At 44.8% G+C, this 23724-nt stretch overlaps 1 protein-coding gene across 3 annotated transcripts in view; it reads left to right on the forward strand.

Annotated features, from left to right (window-relative positions):
- PPP1R14A (protein phosphatase 1 regulatory inhibitor subunit 14A) overlaps positions 1-23724 on the forward strand; it is a 48768-nt gene that overhangs the window by 15363 nt on the left and 9681 nt on the right. For all 3 annotated transcript variants that reach the window (XM_088458103.1, XM_088458102.1, XM_088458101.1), the window contains one exon: positions 6905-6937. In XM_088458103.1, the coding sequence (XP_088314229.1) occupies positions 6905-6937 (33 nt within the window). The remainder of the gene's footprint in view (positions 1-6904; positions 6938-23724) is intronic.

The following is a 23724-nucleotide window of genomic DNA, read 5'->3' on the forward strand; positions in this document are numbered from 1 at the left end:
TAAATCATACAGACCCAAGGTACAGTTGTTACATATGCACACGCTCTGGACCCAGATACCGGCATCAGAATAGAAACCTCCGTCAGCAGCAAAGCAGTCAGACTGGCATCCAAGTTTAGAGAGCCCACATATATATACTCTTACATAGATAGGCAATACAATAGAACAGTTTGGCATGATTCCATTGGTTCTTCATGGGTCTTCTGTTACAGGATAGTTCATAGGTCATTTCGTATGGACACAAACCAGCCTCCAACAGTCCTTTGTGTCCTTTTTCCCCCTGCATAATAAATTAGACTGACTGCATTACAGGAAACATTTCAATCCCTAACTCTCTAAGTTCCATAACTTGCAGACACATGTTGCGATCTTCTCACTGATGATACCGGAAATCTGAGGAGAAACACGGTCTGCTTACCATGTACTAAACCTTAGATATCAAATAACCTTTATTTCACAACATTAATATTACTGAATAAACCTTGAATATTACACTTTAATGCTAGAGAACCTTTTATGTAAGTGTGCAGTGTGTAAGTATTGGGGAATAGAGAAAAGATGCTAGTTAGCGTTGTGCGACTACGTGTTTGTGGAGTACACCATAGTAGGTGTTTTGCAGGGTTAATCATTTTATATGTTTTAGTGACTGTCTGTATTTATATGGTGAGGAGTTTTAACTTCTTTCCATTGCGTGGGAATTGCACAGCGCTAAATAATAGCATCGCCGAATGTACTTATAATGGGCGAGATTCACTAAAATGGCGCTGGGCGGCCAGTCGCAAAATGGCGTCTCATTGCCATTCGCAAAATGGCGTCGCACATATTTAATTTTAAACCGATCCTGTCTCAGCCAATTATCCGGCTTCGACACTCCTTACTTCCATTAGCTGCTGTAATCTACTTTCTGCGCAGCTCTTGTTGCGTAGACCTGTGTACGTAGAATCTTTATTCCCTGCATTCTCCACCATATGTGATAACTTGTGGGTTAATTAGCTCAGTAGACTGGGGTCAGTGGTGCAGTGAGTAGGTGCAGAATTAGAGTCCACAAGTAGCGTTCCAGTGTAAATAAACATAAATTGTGCTTTACTTCCAGCACATGAAATGAGGAAACAGAAAAATAATAAACAGCCTAGCCCTTGTTTAGGGCACTAACTCACTTCTTGAGCCCTTTCTATTAAAGTGCAGCTAGTCTGCCAAAAAAGTCAGCTTAGCCCTGCTTCATGCAGGTTAACACAGGCTCCGGCCTGGTCTTTAGTTGGCTGGCTGCCACAGCCTCACAGTCTGGCCTGCCTTCTTGCAGGTACTGTAGCTCAGTCCCAGAGTTTGATAGCCTTCCCTGTTTCCCACAGGTCTAGGCTCAGGCCTCCTGGCCCTCAATGGCTTGCTAGCACAGTGAGCTCTGTCTGACTGGTCTGCCTCAGTCCTCCCTGGACTGAATTCACTGGGCAACCCTTACACATTCTCCCAGAATCCTTTTCTTCTCTTTGTTGGCGGATCTCTATATATTTACATTTAATTAATTAAATATGGGATGTAGTTAAGTTACCGGCTCCCGGAATCCCGACCCGGAACTAAAGATAGGTGTTGAAATCCTGACGCCTATCTTTACCCCGATGACAAAATCCAGACTGCTGGCATCCTGAACAAAGGTAAGCGGGGCCTGTAAGCTGTTAGCCCCTTGGGGGAGGGTTAGGCTCTGGGGAGGGGGGGTTTAGGCTTAGGCACCCCCAGGGGGAGGGGGTGTTAGGCTTAGACACCCCCCGGGAGGGTTAGGTTTAGGGTGCGGGAAGGGGGGGGGGTTAGGCAGGGCCGGCTCCAGGGTTCTGAGCACCCTGTGCCGGACCTTGACGCGACCGAAATTGGGGCGTGGCCTAATTACCATAGGTCACGCCCTCTACGTGGCCTTATTTCTGCGGCACGCCTCCAAATAACATCATACTGGTGGTAAAGCCCAGCCCTCCGTCACTGGCTGGGCTTCCCCCAGCCTCTCCCATCAGTGAATGGATGCCACGCGCATCCATTCACACTCCGGGGTTCCGGCACCGTCGCGGCGGTGGGGGTCCCCAACCTCCAAACTTGACCACCCGCGGGCCACTGTCCGCTGAAATCTGGATGCTGGGGAGGGATGTGCCCTCTACGGGTGGCGCCCCTGTGCGACCGCACTGGTAGAACACCCTTGGAGCCGGTCCTGGGGTTAGGGTTAGGCACTCCCTGTCGGCATCTTCATCCTTCGGGCTTCCAGCGCCCGGATGTGAACCCTATTCAGCCGCCAGAACTTTATACCCAAAATATATATATATATAATATTTTGAGCTAGAAGCTGCTCTGGTGCCCTCTGTGATTGGTGGGAATAGGAGAAAAAGCACTCAGTCTTATGCTGGGTACACACGGACGATATATAAATTGTAACAATATGAATGAGCATGATATTGTTCAACGATATATTGTTCCGTGTGAAGGCTACGAACAACCAACGATGCGTGCTCCAGCTGGACGATAACTATATCGACCATCGTCCATGCATGCAGGCCAACCTGGACCATATCGTTATGTCTCCATAGGGATCCGCAATCGTTGATCGTGGGTCTTTGGTGGTTTTTGGGTGTGTGGATGAACAATATCGTTCATCCAGCACACCAGGATTTTTAAAGGAAGATCGTTCACAATATCGTTTCGCTGATTGTTCCGTGTGTACCCAGCGTGAAGAATGCTTATATTATTGTTCTTGTAAACCAACGTTTCAGGGCTCTAATACCCTATTGTCAAGATAGCAAACCTTGAGTGGTGCTACCTATAAAATAAATATATATAATATGCAACCTGCCCCAGCTTCGCACAGGAGCAATTTCATCTCGCCAAAGCCCTCTGCATCTCATAACCACCTACTCCATGTCACCACAACCGCCTGCATCTCACCACAGCCTCCTGCGTCTCACTCCTGCTCCCTGCATCTCACCACAGCCTCCTGCTTCTCACTCCTGCCCCCTACATCTCACCACAGCCTCCTGCTTCTCACTCCAGCCTCCTGCTTCTCACTCCTGCCCCCTGCTTCTCACTCCTGCCCCCTACATCTCACCAGTGTCCCCGCTATTTATTTTCATAAATGTTTAAATACTTAGGGGGAGATGTATTAACGGCGACATCGCCGTTGCGGTACATCCCCCCCGACTTCGCGTACATACCGCGGTTCATTACCGCGGTATGTACCAAGGATTTCGCAAAGGACAGCTCTCTCGATGAGAGCTGTCCTTTGCGATGCTGCCGGGCAGAGGGACTTCCGGGTTGAACACCCAGAAGTCTGCGCAGAAGGACGCGGGCCGCGGGGGCTCATGGGAGGGATCCGATCGGATCCCTCCCAGCCCCGAGCGTCGCGCTAAGAAGGCCCTAGGCTTCTATTGGGTAACGCCACCTGAAGGTGGCGTTACCTAGCGACGCGAAGCAGCAGAATGCGCTGCATTCTGCTGCTTAATACATACGGGGAATGCGGTAAAACCCCCGAAAACTGCATTTTCGGGGGTTTTACCGCATTTTGCCGTTAATACATCTCCCCCTTAGCTCCAAGTCACCTGGCCATGACACAGCAATATAAGGTAGCAGTGACTACTGTCCTGCAAGTAGGGGTGCAATAATGGAGCCCTGCATAGAGGACGTTTGGCTGTTTTAGTCTAGCAGCACAATCTGGAGTGGTCAGTAATTGTGAGTTACTGTCTATAAAATGTTTCAGCTTTTGCTTACAAACTGCTGACAAGTGACCAATGTGAGTTCATCCAGTCTGTGAGTCTTTATAGTTACCCACTGCCGCCACCACACCAGGCTTCATGACTTCATGTTATCTTCTTCCGTTGGCTCTGATCTGTAGTGCAGCCACTCCTCCATTATGCTATTAACCTACAAACACACATATACAGTATTCATGAATGTGAAAGCAAACACTACATGTCGGATTTGTTGGAAGAAGAGTGCGCTACTGCGCGTACTCCAGTTTTCCTGTCCTTCCAGGGAGGCTTCATTCCATATTGCAGGGGCCACCTTGTCCAAGGTGGGAGACAGAAGTTTCATACTTGGCTGCTAGAAAGAACTTAGTGATACTTGCTTATAAAGCTGTCCCAATATCCATGCACCGCTACTCTTTTGCAGCACCCTCGCTTCGCTCAAGCTCCGCTCCAGTACCTGTGTACTTGTAACGGTGAGGTACGGCTGTACCTAGTACTATATTTCAATAAGCCAACACCTTACTGCTTCGGTAACTGGGCTGCTCATAGTTTGAGTCATCTGTTGGTGTGTGCCTCTAGAACTCTGCTATATCAACCTGCACACACACAACTTTCAACAGGATTTCAGAGGGGACATGTATTCCAAATGTAAAAAGTGTATTCTGGAAACTGGGCAAATACATATTTATTTTTTTTAGGCGCCGATCCTGTGTTCATTTTATAAAATGCCATATTTTTTTTCACATTTTATAGTATATACATCAAACAAATTGATGGCCAGACTTGGAACGCTAAAGCTTTTTTGTGACATCGAGCACCTACATTTGTACAAACGCATAGACTTTAACATGGAAAGGTGACCCAAACCGGAAGCGCCTGCAAAGGCGCAGCATGGACTGGGGTTTACTCTGCCTAATACAAGTTAGGGGCCACAATTGTGTTCAATTTTGTACTGAAATGTAAAAACGTGTGCAGTTTTGTGGTAGTTTTGTGAGCAGATGGTTATGGAGAGGTTGCAGTTAGAGAAAAGTTTTATGGGTGAGCACCCACTAGATGTTCCCACCCACTCAGCTCATTTATACTTGTAATGGTATTTGTTTTTCACTTTTCAATTGCTGTTTATAGCTTCTGTTTTGTGACTTGTGTCCTGACAGTATTGCTTTAAGATGGTTTTATAACAGTCTTTGATGTTGGGCTTTCCGGCTCTGTTTGGGGATTACACAGAAAAAGAGAGAAAGCGGATGAATAACATTCAGCTGATAACTGTAATCTGTCCCCTTTCTGTGTCTTTCACTCAAACTGTCCCAGCTTTGATGTGGTTTATAACTAATGCCTTTCCCACAAACACAGGGCAGATAAAGCCATGAGGGGGGGAGAGTTTAGTATCTCAAATGGCTAAGCATGAGTCTCCTCTATTTTCAGCCCCCCCAACCTCCCTCTCCCTATGTAAATATATCATTATGTAATTCAGTGGCTTCCTTTGTGCTTGAGCCCTTGACTTCTGTTGCAGACATTTAAATGATGAAGCGATCGAACCATGACAGTGTTTGTTCGCTCTTCTCCTGTAGATTCGCTCTTCTCCTGTAGATTCACAATCAATACAAGATAGTCTGTGCCTCATTTACAAATGATAAAATGGGCGAGGAGCAAAACAAAATGCCTTTTGGAGGTTAGGTGCACAAGTATGCCTGGATTTACCACATAACGCGTTGGGTTACCAAGTTCAAAGTTTGCATTGTTGGGAGGTGTTAAGCGCAGAGAGGGCGATCCATGCTTACGAGATTTCATTTTGTGGAGTGATTCTCTTTAAATTAGAGAAGGGGATGGTAAGGGTGCATTTTAAGCTGGCCATCCACTATACAATTTTCTGTCAGATATCTGTCCAATCTGGCTGGTTGGAATGAAAACCTGGTAATGTATGGGAGCAAATGACAGTCGACTGTATGGTTTTAAACACTGAAAAAAGGACAAAAAAAATTGTTCAAATTGGTTAAATTTGTGTGTTTTAACCAATTTGTCTGAACAACCATTTTTGGCTATTTTCCAGTGTTTGTGAACAAATGGACAATTGTCATTTGCTCCCATACATTACCAGGTTTTCATTCCAACCAGCCAGATTGGACAGATATCTGACAGAAAATTGTATAGTGGATGCCCAGCATAAGGGACATCCTCTGTGCAGCAGGAAACACAGCTATTTCCACTCCATTAGAAGTTTTATTTTTGCACCCATCCTCAGCTGGCGGCTGTCAGGTCTTGTCCTATACGTTTAATGTCAAGTATATTTGTAGTGGTTCTTCAATATTTATACACACATTGGACAATCTATTATAAATCTTTAAACACACAAAAGTGCCATAAGCAATTATAGGGTCTGTTTTAAGAACCTTCGGAAACTTACATCAATTATTGTGGCAACAAGACATATAGTGTTGTGGCTATTTAACATACTTTCCATGCTGGGAGAGCTGTTCTGATATGCAGTAGTCTCTGCCAATACAAACACCTATTCTTCTGCCACTGTACGCAGCCAGGGCCGAATTACCAATGAGGCGGATGGGACTACAGCTCCAGGCTTCCACATCGTCAACAGCTTGACGATGACCAACACCCCCCCCCCCCCCAGTCTGGCCATGTGGTTGGCCTTAAATAATTATTAAAATGATGCAATTTTCTACTGTTATGCATTTAGAGACATTTTGGGCCGGAAGTGTAGGGGGTGTACAAGCCCACATGGCACTGGCCACATCCATTAAGCACAATAGGTCCTTCATCATTTTCATCCCCAGGCCCATGTGGCCCTTAATCCAATCATGTATGCAGTGGTGAAAAAATGACACTGCTGGGTTCTGGCTGAGTTATTGCATATGTTTGGCCTTAGGTTGCGCATGCTCCCAAAAAGAGTCACACTCCGACAGCTCATTCCCTAAGAAAAAGCTGCTGACTATATCTGAGCTTATTAAATTGGAGAATACCACCGTTCCCATACAGGTCTATGGGGATGGCAATATTCAGTCGTCCATGGGTTTAACACAGGAGATACCTTTTATAGGATATGTGGAGATACAGGAGACGTGTTTATTCTTATATGAGGAGAGTGATTATAATCTGTTTTTGGTAAAATGTAAGCGATACTCACACTCAGATCTGTCCACTGTCTGTAATCATTTAATCTTTTTCCTCCTTCACAGGTCACCCTCCGGTCTTGCACTAACAGCACAGAGGTATTTATTATATCCATACTATATTCTAATTTTAGATTGTGCTTTGCCATTCCATTATACTATTTTATATATCATTTTATATTATATGGCATTGTTTGAGTTATAATTACTACATTATCTTGTTTATTACATTATACTGTATACTTCTTATACTGCAGCATATTCTATTCTGGGTTTCATATTTAGAGTATGTGCTGCTAGGACTTGCAAGATAATATACCCGGTACACCACATGTTCCTACAGTCTATCCAAATCCCCCCGCCCTCACCATTTTTTTTTAATGTGAAAATTAACTACTTCATATTAATTAAGTGGAAAAATTAAAAGTGTACATAAAATGAGCATAAAATATTTATGTTCTGGCCAAATGAACCATGCTCTTATGATAGTGTATCTTGTTGCAAAATACTGTGTAACATAATACAGTACACGATAACATAACGACAGATTATTTACTACTATTCGCAGCAGTGAAAATATACAGGGTTCAGACCAGTGCCCGTTGAATATTACACTTTGTGGTATAGCACTTGCACTTCATGGAGCATTTTTGCAATATAGTAACAGGGGCTGTGTCTGAGTTAGGAACAAAACAATGCAAGGGTGCAAATACATTTATTTATGTTTCTCATGTATGGTAAATACGGTCTGCTTTTGCATGTAGCTCACAAATGCTGGACAGATTTATTTTTACACTGCAATTTGGCTTTCAGTTTGGGACCCCCCCCCCAAATCACATCTAAATCTTTCTGCACATTTTACAACTGCCCCATCTGCAGTGCAGCATGGTTTTACCAAGATGCAAAGTTACTTTTTTTTTTTTTTTTGCTTTGCCCACAATTTGTACCTTAAACTCTATACTGGAAGCTTCAAAACAATGTCTTGCAGACTATTCCAATGGTCCCCAGACCATTGTGTGTTTTATTACAGACTATTGCATTGATTGTACACTCTAGAACAGGGGTAGCCAATCCAGGTCCTTGAGAGCTACCAACAGTGCATGTTTTCCAGGTTTTCTCACAGAATCACCAGTGAAATAATTAGCTCTATCTGCGGATCTTTTAAAATGTGTTTGTGAGTAATGACTACAACTGTGCACCAGCTAGGTCGTCTGGAAATCGTGATTGGGTTAGGAGCTCTCGAGGACCGGCTTGGCTACCCCTGCTCTAGAACCATTGCAAACTTGCCAACATTGGCATGTCAGTCTCCGATTGAGGGAGGTCCAGGTTACATGGCAAATTGCATAATCTGGTGTCTTTTCAAATTACGTAGTCAGGCGCAATATATAGCAAATCATGTCATCAGATGCCTTCCCCGGCCTCTTTATACGGAAAGCACTAGGATGCTGGAGTCTTGTCCTCTGTCCTGAGTGCTGGGAGTGCTGCGTATTTGTGAGTTTCCTGGAAATTCCAGCAGAGTGGGCAAGTATAGACCATTGTGAGTTGTATTACAGATTATTCCAGTGATTGCTCTAACCCCACACTACATGGAGTTATATTTTTATAGACTAATCCAATGATGATACTCCCCCTTCCCCCCCAGATCATTCAGTGTTTTATTACAGAGTACAGACTATATCAAAGATTAAAATAAGTCTCAATGGTCCGGTGGGTACAATAATTAGAATAGCCTGTAATAAAACTCACAATGGTCCTGCTGTCCAGCACCTTCAGATACGTGGTCTTGACACAAGTTTCTAACAAATGGAAAGAGAAACTGATACGGGGAAATGTATCTACCGCCCCCTAATCTGGGGGCGCTAATCTGGGACCAGTAAGAATAGGGGCCCTAATTCAGAGGCGGGCACAAGAAACGACCGCTCTTTCTGAATGAGGGCGGCCGCTTTTTTTTTTTATTTTTTTTTTAAGTGCGGCCTCCTGGTCGCTAGCTAAGCTGTGGGTTACCACCCACAGCTTAGCGACCGACCAGGGTGATGGTCGCAATGGTCAAGACCATCACGACCATCGGGGCTTGCGACGAGACCCTAAGGTTGGGTCTCGGCAACCACAAGCCTCAGGGGGCTTCCTGCTCTGATCGAGCAGGAAACTCCCCATTGACATCACTGCTGATGTCAGGTCGGCCGCCCACAAAACTCCTCCGTTTTTGAAACCACCACCCCCCACAGCCCCCCCCCCCGCCTACAAAACGGGCCGAGCTGTCGATCAACATCGACAGCCAGCCCTTTTGTAGAGTGCTCCGGAGCAAGAGAGTTTCTCTCTCGTTCCGGAGCTTGCACACGCGCAGTGCGGCCGCTGCACGTGCGCAGGACCAAAACATTGAGCCGGTTGCGAACGCTCAGCGCTTGCAACCGACTCTGAATGAGGTCCAGAGAGTGCAGCTGGAAGAATGATTGATGTACATTTCTTGAGAAATTTCCTATTAATCTGTTTGAGATTTGTGGGAAATACTGTCTCGCCAAAGTCCTTTTTGCCAATTACTGTGAATTCATAATGTTCTTAACTTAATAAACATTAGCTGTGTTTTACTGGCTGGGAATGAAGATCTAGAAGACCATTTTTTTTTTTTTTTAGTAAATCTTTTTTATTCATATACAGTATACGATACACTCCAGTGTTTTGTCTGACGGGCATGTACTGTATATAGTATCACAGTAATGTGTTATAGTGATTAATGTGCCCCCATAGCCTGGTGCATTCAGAGGCCACTTTCTCATGAATATCAATTGTGACTATAACAAGTCTGCCTAAAGCTGGGTACACACCTAACATATATATCTACAGATGATGGTTGTTCATACACACACAACTAACATCATCTGGCCGTGGGTCCCGCTGGCCAGGGGTGTGTTGCACCCCCCCTCCCCGCGTCCTCTACTGCAAGTGTACGGGCGGTCGGCTGACCACCCATACACACAGCATGATGCCCCAATATATCTGCAGTAGGGGTGTGCACCGGCCACTTTTCGTGTTTTGGATCTTTCTTCGTGTGTTGGATCTGGATTGGTTTTGCCAAAACCACCCTTCTGTGTTTTGGGTTCTGGGTTTTGTGTTTTGGATCTGTATTTTTTTTTTTTTCTAAAAAAAAAGCATAAAAACAGTTAAAATCACAGAATTTGTGGGTTTTTCTGCTCCTATGCTATTATTAACCTCAATAACCTTTAATTTCCCCTCATTTTCAGTCTATTCTGAACACCTCACAATAGTGTTTTTATGTCCAAAAGGTTGCACCGAGGTAGCTGGATGACTATGCTAAGTGACACAAGTGGGCGGCACAAATACGTGGCCCATCTAGGAGTGACACTGCAGTGGCAGACAGGATTTTCAGTTTGAAAAACTAGGCCCCAAACAGTACATAATGCAAAGAAAAAAAAGAGGTGCAAGATGGAATTGTCCTTAGGCCCTCCCACCCACCCTTATGTTGTATAAACAGGACTTGCACACTTTAACAAACAAACCATTTCAGCGTCAGGGTCTGCCACACGACTGTGGCTGAAATGATTGGTTCGTTTGGGCCCCCACAAAACAACCTGGCAATTAATCTATCCCTGCACAAACTGGCTCTACGGAGGCAAGATGTCGTCCTCATCCACCGATTCCTCACACTCTTCAGTGTTGTGTACATCCTCATCTTCACAGAGTATTAATTCGTCCCCGCTGGAATCCACCACCACAGGTCCCTCTGTACATTCTGGAGGCTGGTCTCCCTGGAAGAGTTGATAATTCATTTTTATGAACCTCATCTTCTCCACATTTTGTGGAAGCAACCTCCTACGCCTTTCACTGACAAGGTTCCCGGCTGCACTAAACACTCTTTCGGAGTACACACTGGAGGGGGGGCAAGTCAGGTAAAATAGAGCCAGTTTGTACAGGGGCCTCCCAAATTGCCTCTTTTTCCTGCCAGTACAGGTACGGACTGTCTGACATGCCTACTTGGATGCTGTCACCGATGTAATCCTCCTCCATTCTGTCAATGGTGACAGTATCATATGCAGTGACAGTGGACATGTCAGAAATTGTTGTCAGGTCCTTCAGTCCGGACCAGATGTCCAAACTTGGGCCTGCCTGCCCTGCATCACCTCCAGCGGGTTGCTTAGGATACCTAAGTTTTTTCCTGGCAGCCCCAGTTGTGGGAGAAAATGAAGAAGGAGCTGTTGACGTGTCACGTTCCGCTTCAGCTGACAGTGTGTTCACCAGCAGGTCTTTGCACCTCTGCAGGCTTGTGTCGGCCGGAAAGAGAGACACCACATAGGCTTTAAACCTAGGATCGAGCACGGTGGCCAAAATGTAGTGGTCTGATTTCAACAGATTGACCACCCTGGAATCCTGTCAAAGCGAATGAAGGGCTTCATCCACAAGTCCCACATGCCGTTGCGGAATCGCTCCGTCTTAGCTCTTCCTTCACGTTCTCCAGCTGCTTCTGCAAAAGCCTGATCAGGGGAATGACCTGACTCAAGCTGGCAGTGTCTGAACTGACTTCACGTGTGGCAAGTTCGAAGGGCTGGAGAACCTTGCACAACACGGAATCATTCTCCACTGTGCTTGAGTCAGATGCATACCCCCTCCTTTGCCTATGTCATAGGTGGATGTATAGGCTTGAATGGCCTTTTGCTGCTCCTCTGTCCTCTGAAGCATATAGAGGGGTGAGTTCCACCGCGTCACAACCTCTTGCTTCAGGTGATGGTGGGGCAGGTTCAAGAGTGTTTGGTGGCGCTCCAGTCTTCGGCACGCAGTCGCTGAATGGCGAAAGTGGCCAGAAATTTTTCGGGCCGCCCAAAGCGTCTCCTGCACGCCCCTGTCGCTTTTCAGAAAATTCTGCACCACCAAATTTATTGTGTGAGCAAAACATGGGACGTGCTGGAATTTGCCCAGATGTAATGCCCGCACAATATTGGTGGCGTTGTCAGATATCACAAATCCCCAGGAGAGTCTAAGTGGGGTAAGCCACTGGGCGATGATTTCCCTCAGTTTCTCTAAGAGGTTGTCGGCGGTGTGCCTCTTACTGAAACCGGTGATACACAGCGTAGCATGCCTTGGAACGAGCTGGCGTTTCTGAGATGCTGCTACTGGTGACGCTGCTGTTGTTGCTGCATAAGGTGATACATCTACCCAGTGGGCTGTCACAGTCATATAGTCCTTAGTCTGCCCTGTTCCACTTGTCCACATGTCCGTGGTTAAGTGGACATTGGGTACAACCGCATTTTTCAGGACACTGAGGACACTTTTTCTGACGTTTCTGTACAGTCTCTGTATCGCCTGCCTAGTGAAGTGGAATCTAGACGGGATTTGGAAGTGGGGGGACACTACCTCCATCAATTGTCTAAATCCCACTGCACTAATGGCGTATACCGGATACACGTCTAACACCAACATAGCAGTCAAGGCCTCAGTTATACGTTTTGCTTCAGGATGACTGCTGTCGTACTTCATCCTCCTCGCTAAGGACTGTTGGAGGGTCAATTGTTTAGTAAAAGTAGTGGTGTTCCTACTTCCTCTCTGGGATGATGAATGACTCCCAGCAGCAACAGCAGCAGTAGGCGTAGCAATGCAGGATCCTCCGGAGGAATCCCGAATAGGAGAGTCAGTCATGCCAGTGACATGGCCTGCAGGACTACTTCCGATCCTGACTAAGGAGGAAATTGACGTGGAGGGAGTTGACTGTGTGGTTTGCAGTGCTTTGATACAACAGGACGAAGGGATTTAGGTGTCCCTGGACTGCTTACGGTCTTAGCCAAAGTTTCTGAACTTGACAGTAACTTTTTATGAACGCGCTGCAGGTGCCGTACAAGGGAGGATGTTCCTAGGTGGTTAAAGTCCCTACCCCTATTTATTTCACCTTTACATATGGCAAGACAGTTGTTTGTCCGGATTTGGATAGAAATATTGCCAGACCAAAGAGGTGGAATGTTTGGTCTTCTGCCCAGGCATGACCGTGATGGGCTTTTTCATCCCACGGGCAACAACTGTCTCCCCCGGAGCCTGATTTAAACAAACCACATCACCATCAGAATCCTCCTCGCCAACTTCCTCCTCAGCGCCAGCTACACCAGTATCCTCATCCTGTTGTACTTCAACAGTGACATCTTCAATTTGCATATCAGCAAGTGGACTGTGGGTGCTCCTTTCAGCACTTGCAGGGGGCGTGCAAATGGTGGAAAGAGCACCTCTTCCCGTCCAGTGCTGGGAAGGTCAGGCATCGCAACCGCCACCACACTTGGACTCTCCTTGGGGATTTGTGATATCTTCTTAGAACGCACAGTTCTTCGCTGTGCTTTTGCCAGCTTAACTCGTTTGATTTTTTTAGCGGGAGGAGGGCTTCCATCGTCATGTGAAGCTGAACCACTAGTCATGAACATACTAGGGATCGACCTTAGCCGTTCCTTGCCACTCCGTGTCGTAAATGGCATATTGGCAGGTTTACGTTTCTCCTCTGATGATTTCAATGTTTTTTTAAGGTCATTTTCCTGAACTTTGTCATTTGGGACTGTATATGCCCTCTTCTATGACATTGGGCATCGGCTTTGGCAGACGACGTTGATGGCATGTTATCGTCTATGTCATGACTAGTGGCAGCAGCTTCAGCACTACGAGGAAGAAGTTCTTTATCTTTCCCTATTTTATTTTTATCGGAGAAAGTTTGGCCCTCCATTTATGTTATATTGATATATACGTGCGGCTAAGGCGCACACAAACACAGAAAATAATTTTTTATTATTGTTGGAGACTAGTGCACTTTGTGGGTTACACCACCCTTTAAGAAATGAGCCAGCCGGCTCTCTACTTATGGGACACAGGCGCACGCTTGGCGCTGCTCCTTTGTTGATGCACGTGCAGCTACAGTGCACACAATTCACATAGACAGAAAAAAAAAGAATTTTTTATTTTTTGTGGAGCGCACTTTGGGGGTTACACCACCCTTTAACAGACAGACGCACGCTTGGCGCTGCTGCATTGAGGATGCACGTACAGTGCAGACAATTCACAAACACAGAAGAAAATATTTTATTTTTGTTGGAGTGCACTTTGGGGGTTACACCACCCTTTAACAGACTTATGGGACACAGGCGCACGCTTGGCGCTGCTCCTTTGTTGATGCACTTGCGGCTACTACGCATACATTTCGCACACAAACACAGAAAAGAATTGTTTATTTTATGTGGAGCGCACTTTGGGGGTTACACCACCCTTTAAACAGACAGATGCACGCTTGGTGCTGCTGCTTTGAGGATGCACGTACAGTGCACACAATTCACAAACACAGAAAAAAATATATATTATTTGGAGTGCACTTTGGGGGTTACAGCACCCTTTAACGGACGAGCCAGCCGGTCCTTTACTTATGACACAGGCGCACGCTTGGCACTACTTTGTTGATGCACGTGCGGCTACTGCGCACACAATGCACAAACACAGAAAAAAAAAATATTTTTTTTTGCACTTGGGGGGGAGCACCCCTGATGGACAGAGCACCCCCTGGACAACACTACAGCACCCCTTTAGGACTGGGACATTGCACAGGACTTTGGAGTGGACACAGCCCCTATGGACAACTGACTGCACAACACAGCCCAGCCAGCCCCTATGGACTTTGGAGGAGTGGACACAGCCCCTATGGACAACAGCAGCACAACACTACACTACACTACACAGCCCAGCCAGCCCTAACTCCCACCCTCCCTCTTCACTGTCCACAGCCGAGTGAGAAAATGGCGTCGACGCGGGTATCTTATATAGAATCCAAAACCCGTGAGACCCGGAAGGCGGGATGATGATGTTTTGCCTCGATTTCAGATCCGAGTCAGGCGGGAAAAGTCGAGCCTGACTCTGATCGGTCTCGAAATCTGAAATCCGAACCTGCTCACCCCAAATCTGCAGATATATTGGGCATTGTCTGTGCAGCACAGCCGACGCAATATGTCTGAACGACGTCGTTCACAGACATATCGCTGGTACACACCGGCCGACGCACACATGATATATTGCCCGATCAATTGATCGCCCAATATATCTGGCAGTGTGTTCCCAGCATAAGAGTCATTGCTAGGTTATTAGTTTATGCGGATCAATTTACTATAATGGTTCAGCATGATCTTCAGTCGCCACTTTTATCAGCAATAGAAACACTTTGTTTTCAACCCAGTTTAAGAAGAACATATTGCTGGAGCAGCTGAGCGATGCTCACCTACCAGCGATAATGGCTGGCAGTGGTATTAGTCCTCTTACATTTCGCCGGCCAGCCTTGTAAGTCTTTTAAAGGTGGTATTCAATTGTTTTGCCCTTCTACGCGCCTGACAGGAGCTATTCAATTGTTGCTGTTGTCGGGCACGATCAGCTGCCTGCGCACCATTTCAGCTCACACCCCAAGGGGGTTGTGACCTGTTTGGGCGCCCAAATGGAACTTTTCGCGATCATGCCCAGCACTTTGGTCCGGGGTAGCTGTTTTACGTGGCTAAACCCGACCTATGGGTGCGATAACAGGCATCAATTGAATAGTGCCCCGCGATCTCCTGTCACTTTAGACGGGAGATCGGGCACAGTAAAACAATTGAATACCGCCCTAAACATGCATGACATGGCATTGCCGGTATACATATGTGCAGTGGACTGAAGACTGGGTTTGGGCTTCCAGTTTTAAGAAAAACCTGAGATGACGATATTGCTAAGACGATTGCAGAAGTACATCTATAGATTGTAAGCTTGCGAGCAGGGCCCTCTTACCTTTATGTCTGTTACTACCCAGTTTGGTTCTATTAATGTTCTTTCCATTTGTAAAGTGCAACGGAATATGCTGAGCTATATAAGGAACTGATTATTATAATAATAATGTACCACTGCAATGCTTCCTAAATCAGGCTTCACCGTGCAGGCATTATCCGGCTATAGCTTCTATCAGCCGAGAGAGCTTGGTAAATAAGGAGAAGCCCTATCTCTGGTGAAACCACCCATTTTTGCTGTCTAAATGGTTCGCTCCTTATAAATGATTGGACCTGTATGTGCTTGTTGGTAAAGATGGAGGTTTGGGATGGAAAAGCATATTGTGAGAGGCTGTGTGTGGTGTGGGCAATGTACAGTGGATGCAGTGTTCAGAGAAGCGATAACCAGCTCGTGTCACATTCCATAGCCAGGGGTTTCACATTTGTCTGCAAAATATGTCTGTGTTAAATGTCCAGGACGTTTCCTCCACCTGGCAATGATAAATGAGCTATTTGGACTCTGAAAACCCCTCCTTGCAGCCCCAGTGTAAACGTTTTCCTGTTAAGGGTGTGCGTGTATGTACCAAATATCACAATGTGACTGTGTCTGCAGTGTTCCGCTTCATCAAAGAAAATCGAGACAGTGGCCCATAGAACAGGACATTTAAAAAAAAAAAAGATTCTATGTTTTTCATGTGGCAGCACTTTCATACCCTTCAATAAGAAGACAATACAGTAATGAGGGGCCTTATGGGCATATTTATTAATGATCAGGTCCTAGAACTGACAATTATAATTTATTATCACAGATATTTGCAGCATTAAGAAATTAATAATTTGCAAAGGATATATTAAAATACACACACATTACAGTCACAGTCACTTCACTCCTCCATGGGGACCTTGCAGCCCTTCTGCAAACTGCGCCATTGTCAGGGATTAGCCCATATGGTACAGAGGTTAGTGCATTCAGAAACTTGGTAAATCCGACAGCTTGGACCCGGTGGGTAACGTCCTCTTCAGGTGGCATTGCCCAATAGGGCATCTATGGGCATCTTTTCAATACGCGTCCCCTTAGAGCGATCCAAGCTGATCCCTCCCATCTCCCCCCGCAGTCCGCGCCCCTCTGTGCATGTGCAGAAGGACGCCAAAGGGACTTCTAAGTGTTAAATCGGAAGTCCCTCTATCCAAGGTCATTGCAAAGAACAGCTCTTATCGGGAGAGCTGCCCTTTGCGATGAAAGGTACATACCTCGGTAATCAACTGATGCGATGCTTGGTACATCCCGCCCTATGGCACATGTATGAATCCCCTGCAGGAATTGCTCTGTGTGTGTGTTGTAATACAGAGAATGATTCATACTTGTATGTTCTAATATTGATTATATTTGTAAGAGCATAGACTAAGAAGTGGGAGGAGTCACGAATAATAAGGGGAGGAGTCTATGCCAGGAGCCAGATGCAGACGCCAGGTGGGCCTGTGTGCTTTAAATGCCAGGGCTTATTCTTAGTCCCAGTCTGGCCCTGCTCGAGATTATAATCAGAGCCGTAATTAGACATTTTGGTGCCCTGTGCCAGAAAGTGCTTTTGCGTGTGTCCCCCCCCTCATCTCCCCATCATCAAAAAGGGACAGTGTGGGCCAAAAAAGGGGCGTGGTCTCATAGGGAAAGGGCATGGCCACACTACAGTACCCCCAATTCACATTACGCCACAAGTAGTGCCCCTTATTCACAATAGCACCCTCATATACCCCACAGTACACATAGTACCCCCATATTACCCCCCCAGTACACACAATGCCCACATATTATACCAGTACACACAGCGCTTCCATATTACCCCCCCAGTACACAAAATGGCCCTATATTACCCTCCAGTACACACAGTGCCCCCATATTACCCCCCAATACACACAGTGCCCCATGGTACCTGTTTTTTATTGTTTGTTTGTTTTTTCTTCTTTCCTCCTGTTAAAACAGCAGTGACTCAGTTGAGAAGCAGGTCATCAGGAAGTGGAGGGCTGGTATGCGCAGCCCACTTTGATATGCCCTGATATACTGTATGTAGTGTGGTGCCCTCTGCCCTGCATTGGCTGGGTCATTTGTTTTCATACGGAAACAGCACAGGCTTGTTACACCCGCGCCGCATGGGTGTCATGGAGGAGGAGTAGCGTGTCCCACAGAACAGTACTTTAGCATTCATTATGAGACGCCTACCAGTGAGAGGGGTAGGGGGCGGGGCCAGGCGTGATGGCCATAGAGCTGAGCTACACTACAACAGACGGGGAGGGGGCCGACAGCTGCAGCGCTGCCTGCTTAATGTGTATTAGTGCGCCCGGGCACACCGCTGCTATTATACATTGCAGCAGGCGGCAGATAAGAGGAGATGATCGCGGGTGGAGGCGACTGGTTCCACCCACAGAGCATGTGACACTATTTAAAAAATATATACTATAAATATAGTAAAAATTTTATTAATTATTTTTATAGTGTGTATATATGTGTGTATGTATATATATATATATATATATATATATATTTATTTTTTTTTTTTTTTTTTTTTTAAATAGTTTCATTTATGTCTTTCCATTCATGTTTTTATGTTTTTTTTGTCTCTATTAAATTTGTACTTTTTGTGTGTGTGTATGTGTGTGTATATATGTATATATATATATATATATATAATGTGTGTGTGTGTGTGTGTGTATATATATATATATGTGTGTATGTATGTATGAATTTTCCGATTTTGGCCTCTATTCACCACCACAATGGATTTGAAATGAAACAAACAAGATGTGATTTAACTGCAGACTTTCATATTTAATTTGAGGGTAATTACATCCAAATCAGGTGAACGGTGTAGGAATTACAACGGTTTCTATATGTGCCTCTCACTTTTTAAGGGGCCAAAAGTAATGGGACAAACTAAACAATCCTAAATCTAACTTTCACTTTTTAATACTTTGTTGCACATCCTTTGCAGGCAATTACAGCCTGAAGTCTGGAACGCATAGACATCACCAGATGCTGGGTTTCATCCCTGGTGATGCTCTGCCAGGCCTCTACTGCAAATGTCTTCAGTTCCTGCTTATTCTTGGGGCATTTTCCCTGCAGTTTTGTCTTCATCAAGTGAAATGCATGCTCAATCGGATTCAGGTCAGGGGATTGACTTGGCTATTGCATAACATTCCACTTTTTAGCCTTAAAAAAACTCTTTGGTTGCTTTTGCAGTATGCTTCAGGTCATTGTCCATCTGCACTGTGAAGCGCCGTCCAATGAGTTCTGAATTATTTGACTGAATATGAGCATATAATATTGCCCGAAACACTTCAGAATTCATTCTGCTGCTTTTGTCAGCAGTCACATCATCAATAAATACAAGGGAACCAGTTCCATTGGCAGCCATACATGCTCACGCCATGAGGTGGTATGTTTTGGATCATGAGCAGTTCCTTTCCTTCTCTTCTCTTCCCATCACTCTGGTACAAGTTGATCTTTGTCTCATCTGTCAATAGGATTTTGTTCCAGAACTGTAATGGCTTTTTTAGATGTTGTTTGGCAAACTCTAATCTGGTCTTCCTGTTTTTGTGGCTCACCAATGCTTTACATCTTGTGGTGAACCCTCTATATTCACTCTTGTGAAGTCTTCTCTTGATTGTTGACTTTGACACATATATACACCTACCTCCTGGAGAGTGTTCTTGATTTGGCCAACTGTTGTGAAGGGGTTTTTCTTCACCAGGGAAATAATTATTTTGTCATCCACCACAGTTGTTTTCCGTGGTCTTCCGGGTCTTTTGGTATTGCTGAGCTCTCCGGTGCGTTCTTTCTTTTTAAGAATGTTCCAAATAGTTGATTTGGCCACACCTAATGTTTTTGCTATCTCTCTGATGGGTTTGTTTTGATTTTTCAGCCTAATGATGGCTTGCTTCACTGATAGTGACAGCTCTTTGGATCTCATATTGAGAGTTGACAGCAACTGATTCCAAATGCAAATGTCACACCTAGAATCAACTCCAGACCTTTTACCTGCTTAATTGATAATGAAATAACGAGGGAATAGCCCACACCTGTCCATGAAATAGCTTTTGAGTTGATAGTCCCATTACTTTTGGCCCCTTACAACAGTTTCAATATGTGCCTCCCACTTTTTAATTCCTACACCGTTCACCCGATTTGGATGTAATTACCCTCAAATTAAATCTCAAAACCATTGTGGTGGTGAATAGAGGCCAAAATCTGAAAAATTCTGTCAATGTCCCAATATTTATGGACCTGACTCTGTGTGTGTGTGTGTGTGTGTGTGTGTGTGTGTGTGTGTGTGTATATGTATATGTATATCACACACACATGTAATTAGTGCGCTTACTTCAGAATTTAGAACAATACCAATGTCCAGGGAATGAGTCCCACAAGTGATTGCACAAACAGCGTCTTATAACCAATTCCTCACATATGAAAGTGGGATTGTGAATCAGAGATCCTATATCTCATATGGATCGGCGTCTTCCCCAATATAAGAGCCCCTGAATCCAGCTGGGAACCTCACAAAAAGAAAACATAAAAAGGGGGCGCCACATCGTGCTTAAAAGTATAACAATATTTTATTGCAATCTTTGAAAATGACAATGCGCGTACCAGAACAAGCGGTCAGAGCCACCGCCAGCGTAAACAGCACAATAATAAGCAGAGGCAATCACCCGTTCTGTAACCTGGACGTCTCCAAGGACTTCTCCGGGAACTTTTTCCTCTGCACAATCCAAAACGCCAAGCCACGCCACTACATGTTTCGTCATAAGACTTCATCAGGAGGCTGGCTGGCGTTTGTACAGTCATCCTTTAAATAGCATCAATGCTCTCACATCTCTTAATTCATCACAACACTTAATTATTCACAGCTGTAACTTGTTACAATTAATTCTTTCAGTCTGCTCAAATGGCAACATACAAATATAAAATGTCTCATAGAAAACACATTAAAACTAATACAATACCAAAATGGCTAACTGCTATATTAAACAAGCATTTATACATCTGGATCTCAGAATAATAATGCATACAGTGTTAATATATTACATTAAATGTGTAAAACAACTTTAATACACCTCAGATACAAATGCATATCAGTTGCAATCCTGCAAGAAAAAATACATTTTAAAAGAATATATTTAAAGACACATGCACATAAGTGATATAAATGCTATAACAATCATCAAAAATGCATACCAAAAGAGATACATAAGAAAAAAAGGAAAAAAGAAAGAAAGTAATATAAGGACAGAAGATGAATGGGGATCACCTGTATAATCAATTTTTTTTAAAAAGGGGGTGATCTCAAATCCCTCATTTAAACCACAGGGGGACAGAGTATTTAAGGTGATAATCAAAAAAGTTTCCCGTTGTATCAATGCATTCTCCTGATCTCCACCTCTTTTATCCACCTTAATATGCTCTATCCCCATAAATTTTAAAGTTGCAGGACTGCTGTTCTGATATTTTTTAAAATGTCTTGGTAAACTATGATTATCTACCCTATTTTTAATATTTCGCAGATGTTCGAGAATTCTTATTTTCAAAGGCCTTTTGGTCTTGCCAATATACTGTATAGCTTTCCACACCCGCACACTATTAGATAGGCTACAAAAGTGGTGGTACAATTTATGAATCCCTTCACTTTAAACTCTTTACCCCCTCCATCACGAAATAATTTTTTCTTATTAAGTCCACGTGAACATACCTTACATTTACCACAGATATAAAAACCATCGCTAATATCTAAAAATGAGGAAGTTCTATTTTCCTCCTTCTAATACAGGTAATATACTAGGTGTTAAATAAGATTTTTTTTTTCTTTAAAATATATATAATATCTCTCAAAGTAGAGACGGATGGCACTCCAGTGTAGAAATAATAAATCAGGCCACTCAATAGTGGTAGTCAACGTTTCAGAGGCGTGACCTCTTTTATCAAGACCTTATAAGCAAATACATAACATACAGACAATAAATAGTCACTCACCAACGTGCATCTCTCTGCCTCGCTCCCTGTCCAGGCGCCGATGACGTCATCAATCGCGGCAACCCGCTGGCGTCACGGCTACCTGTGGGGGGCGTGGCTGGATTGACGTGCCCATCACCAAGAAAACAAAACACAACAACAACAAGGCGCTGAGGCATAGATACGGCAACCAGTGCGCACTGATCGCTTGAAGACATATACATAAATAGATCAAAGAGAACCGCGGCTTCCAATGGCATAAGTACAATGACCATGCCAGGCCGCACTGTTGAATCTAATGTGCACATATAGGCTAAGAAAGACTCAAACGGGGGTAATGGAATGTACGTGGGTCATGTACCAAGGATGTGCCCACAGTGGTTTGGCTGGCTTTACAACCCAAGCCAACACATAACTGTAACATAGGGCTGCTACAGAAAGCACGAAAGGGACAACATCTCATTGAGACCTGATGGATGCACTGTATTGAGAATGTGAATCCACCTTGCCTCTTTTTGTAACAAAATGCGACCTCTGTCCCCTCCCCTTACGCTGGGGGGGGACCCAATCTATCATTTTATATCTCAAGGTGCTTAAACCATGCTTGGCATCCCGAAAGTGCCTTGCCACAGGTTGCTCGGAAGGTTTACCATCGATCGCTGCTCTTATCCTGGACCTGTGGAGTGCCATGCGCTCCTTTAATTGCCTCGTGGTTTTACCTACATAGAGGAGCCCGCATGGACACCTTATGTAGTACACCACAAATTTGCTTGAACACGTAAGGGGGAACTGGATCTGGTACTTTTTGCCCGATCTGGGGTGCACAAATGTGTCTCCAACTTCTAGGTAGCTGCATGTGATGCAACCAATACATCTATAATTCCCGCTTTCTAGAATTATAGATGTATTGGTGGCATCACATGCAGCTACCTAGAGGTTGGAGACACATTTGTGCACCCCAGATCGGGCAAAAAGTACCAGATCCAGTTCCCCCTTACGTGTTCAAGCAAATTTGTGGTGTACTACATAAGGTGTCCATGCAGGCTCCTCTATGTAGGTAAAACCACGAGGCAATTAAAGGAGCGCATGGCGCTCCACAGGTCCAGGATAAGAGCAGCGATCGATGGTAAACCTTCCGAGCAACCTGTGGCAAGGCACTTTCGGGATGCCAAGCATGATGGTTTAAGCACCTTGAGATATAAAATGATAGATTGGGTCCCCCCCAGCATAAGGGGAGGGGACAGAGGTCGCATTTTGTTACAAAAAGAGGCAAGGTGGATTCACATTCTCAATAAAGTGCATCCATCAGGTCTCAAGGAGATGTTGTCCCTTTCGTGCTTTCTGTAGCAGCCCTATGTTACAGTTATGTGTTGGCTTGGGTTGTAGAGCCAGCCAAACCACTGTGGGCACATCCTTGGTACATGACCCACGTACATTCCATTACCCCCGTTTGAGTCTTAGCCTATATGTGCACATTAGATTCAACAGTGCGGCCTGGCATGGTCATTGTACTTATGCTGTTGGAAGCCGCGGTTCTCTTTGAACTATTTATGTATATGTCTTCAAGCGATCAGTGCGTACTGGTTGCCGTATCTATGCCTCAGCGCCTTGTTGTTGTGTGTTTTGTTGTCTTGGTGATGGGCACGTCAATCCAGCCACGCCCCCCACAGGTAGCCGTGACGCCAGCGGGTTGCCGCGATTGATGACGTCATCGGCGCCTGGACGGGGAGCGAGGCAGAGAGATGCACGTTGGTGAGTGACTATTTATTGTCTGTATGTTATGTATTTGCTTATAAGGTCTTGATAAAAGAGGTCATGCCTCTGAAACGTTGACTACCACTATAGAGTGGCCTGATTTATTATTTCTACACTGGAGTGCCATCCGTCTCTACTTTGCTATACCATACCTGTACCACATGGATTACAGCAGGAGGGGCACCCGGACTGTTGAATTTATCCTTTGATTCCCGGACAATCCAAGTACATATAATATTTTATATATATATATATAATATTATTTATATTTATATATATATATATATTTTATAAAAAAATTCACAGTGGGTGTACAGATGCCAGCAGCCTGCTAGCACTTTTGGTTCTTCAATGCAGCAGGGCAGGCTTGCTTGGATGTGATA

Source organism: Taudactylus pleione, unplaced genomic scaffold (genome assembly GCF_031769625.1).
Source record: "Taudactylus pleione unplaced genomic scaffold, aTauple2 ptg000809l, whole genome shotgun sequence".
Classification (NCBI taxonomy): Eukaryota; Metazoa; Chordata; class Amphibia; order Anura; family Myobatrachidae; genus Taudactylus; species Taudactylus pleione.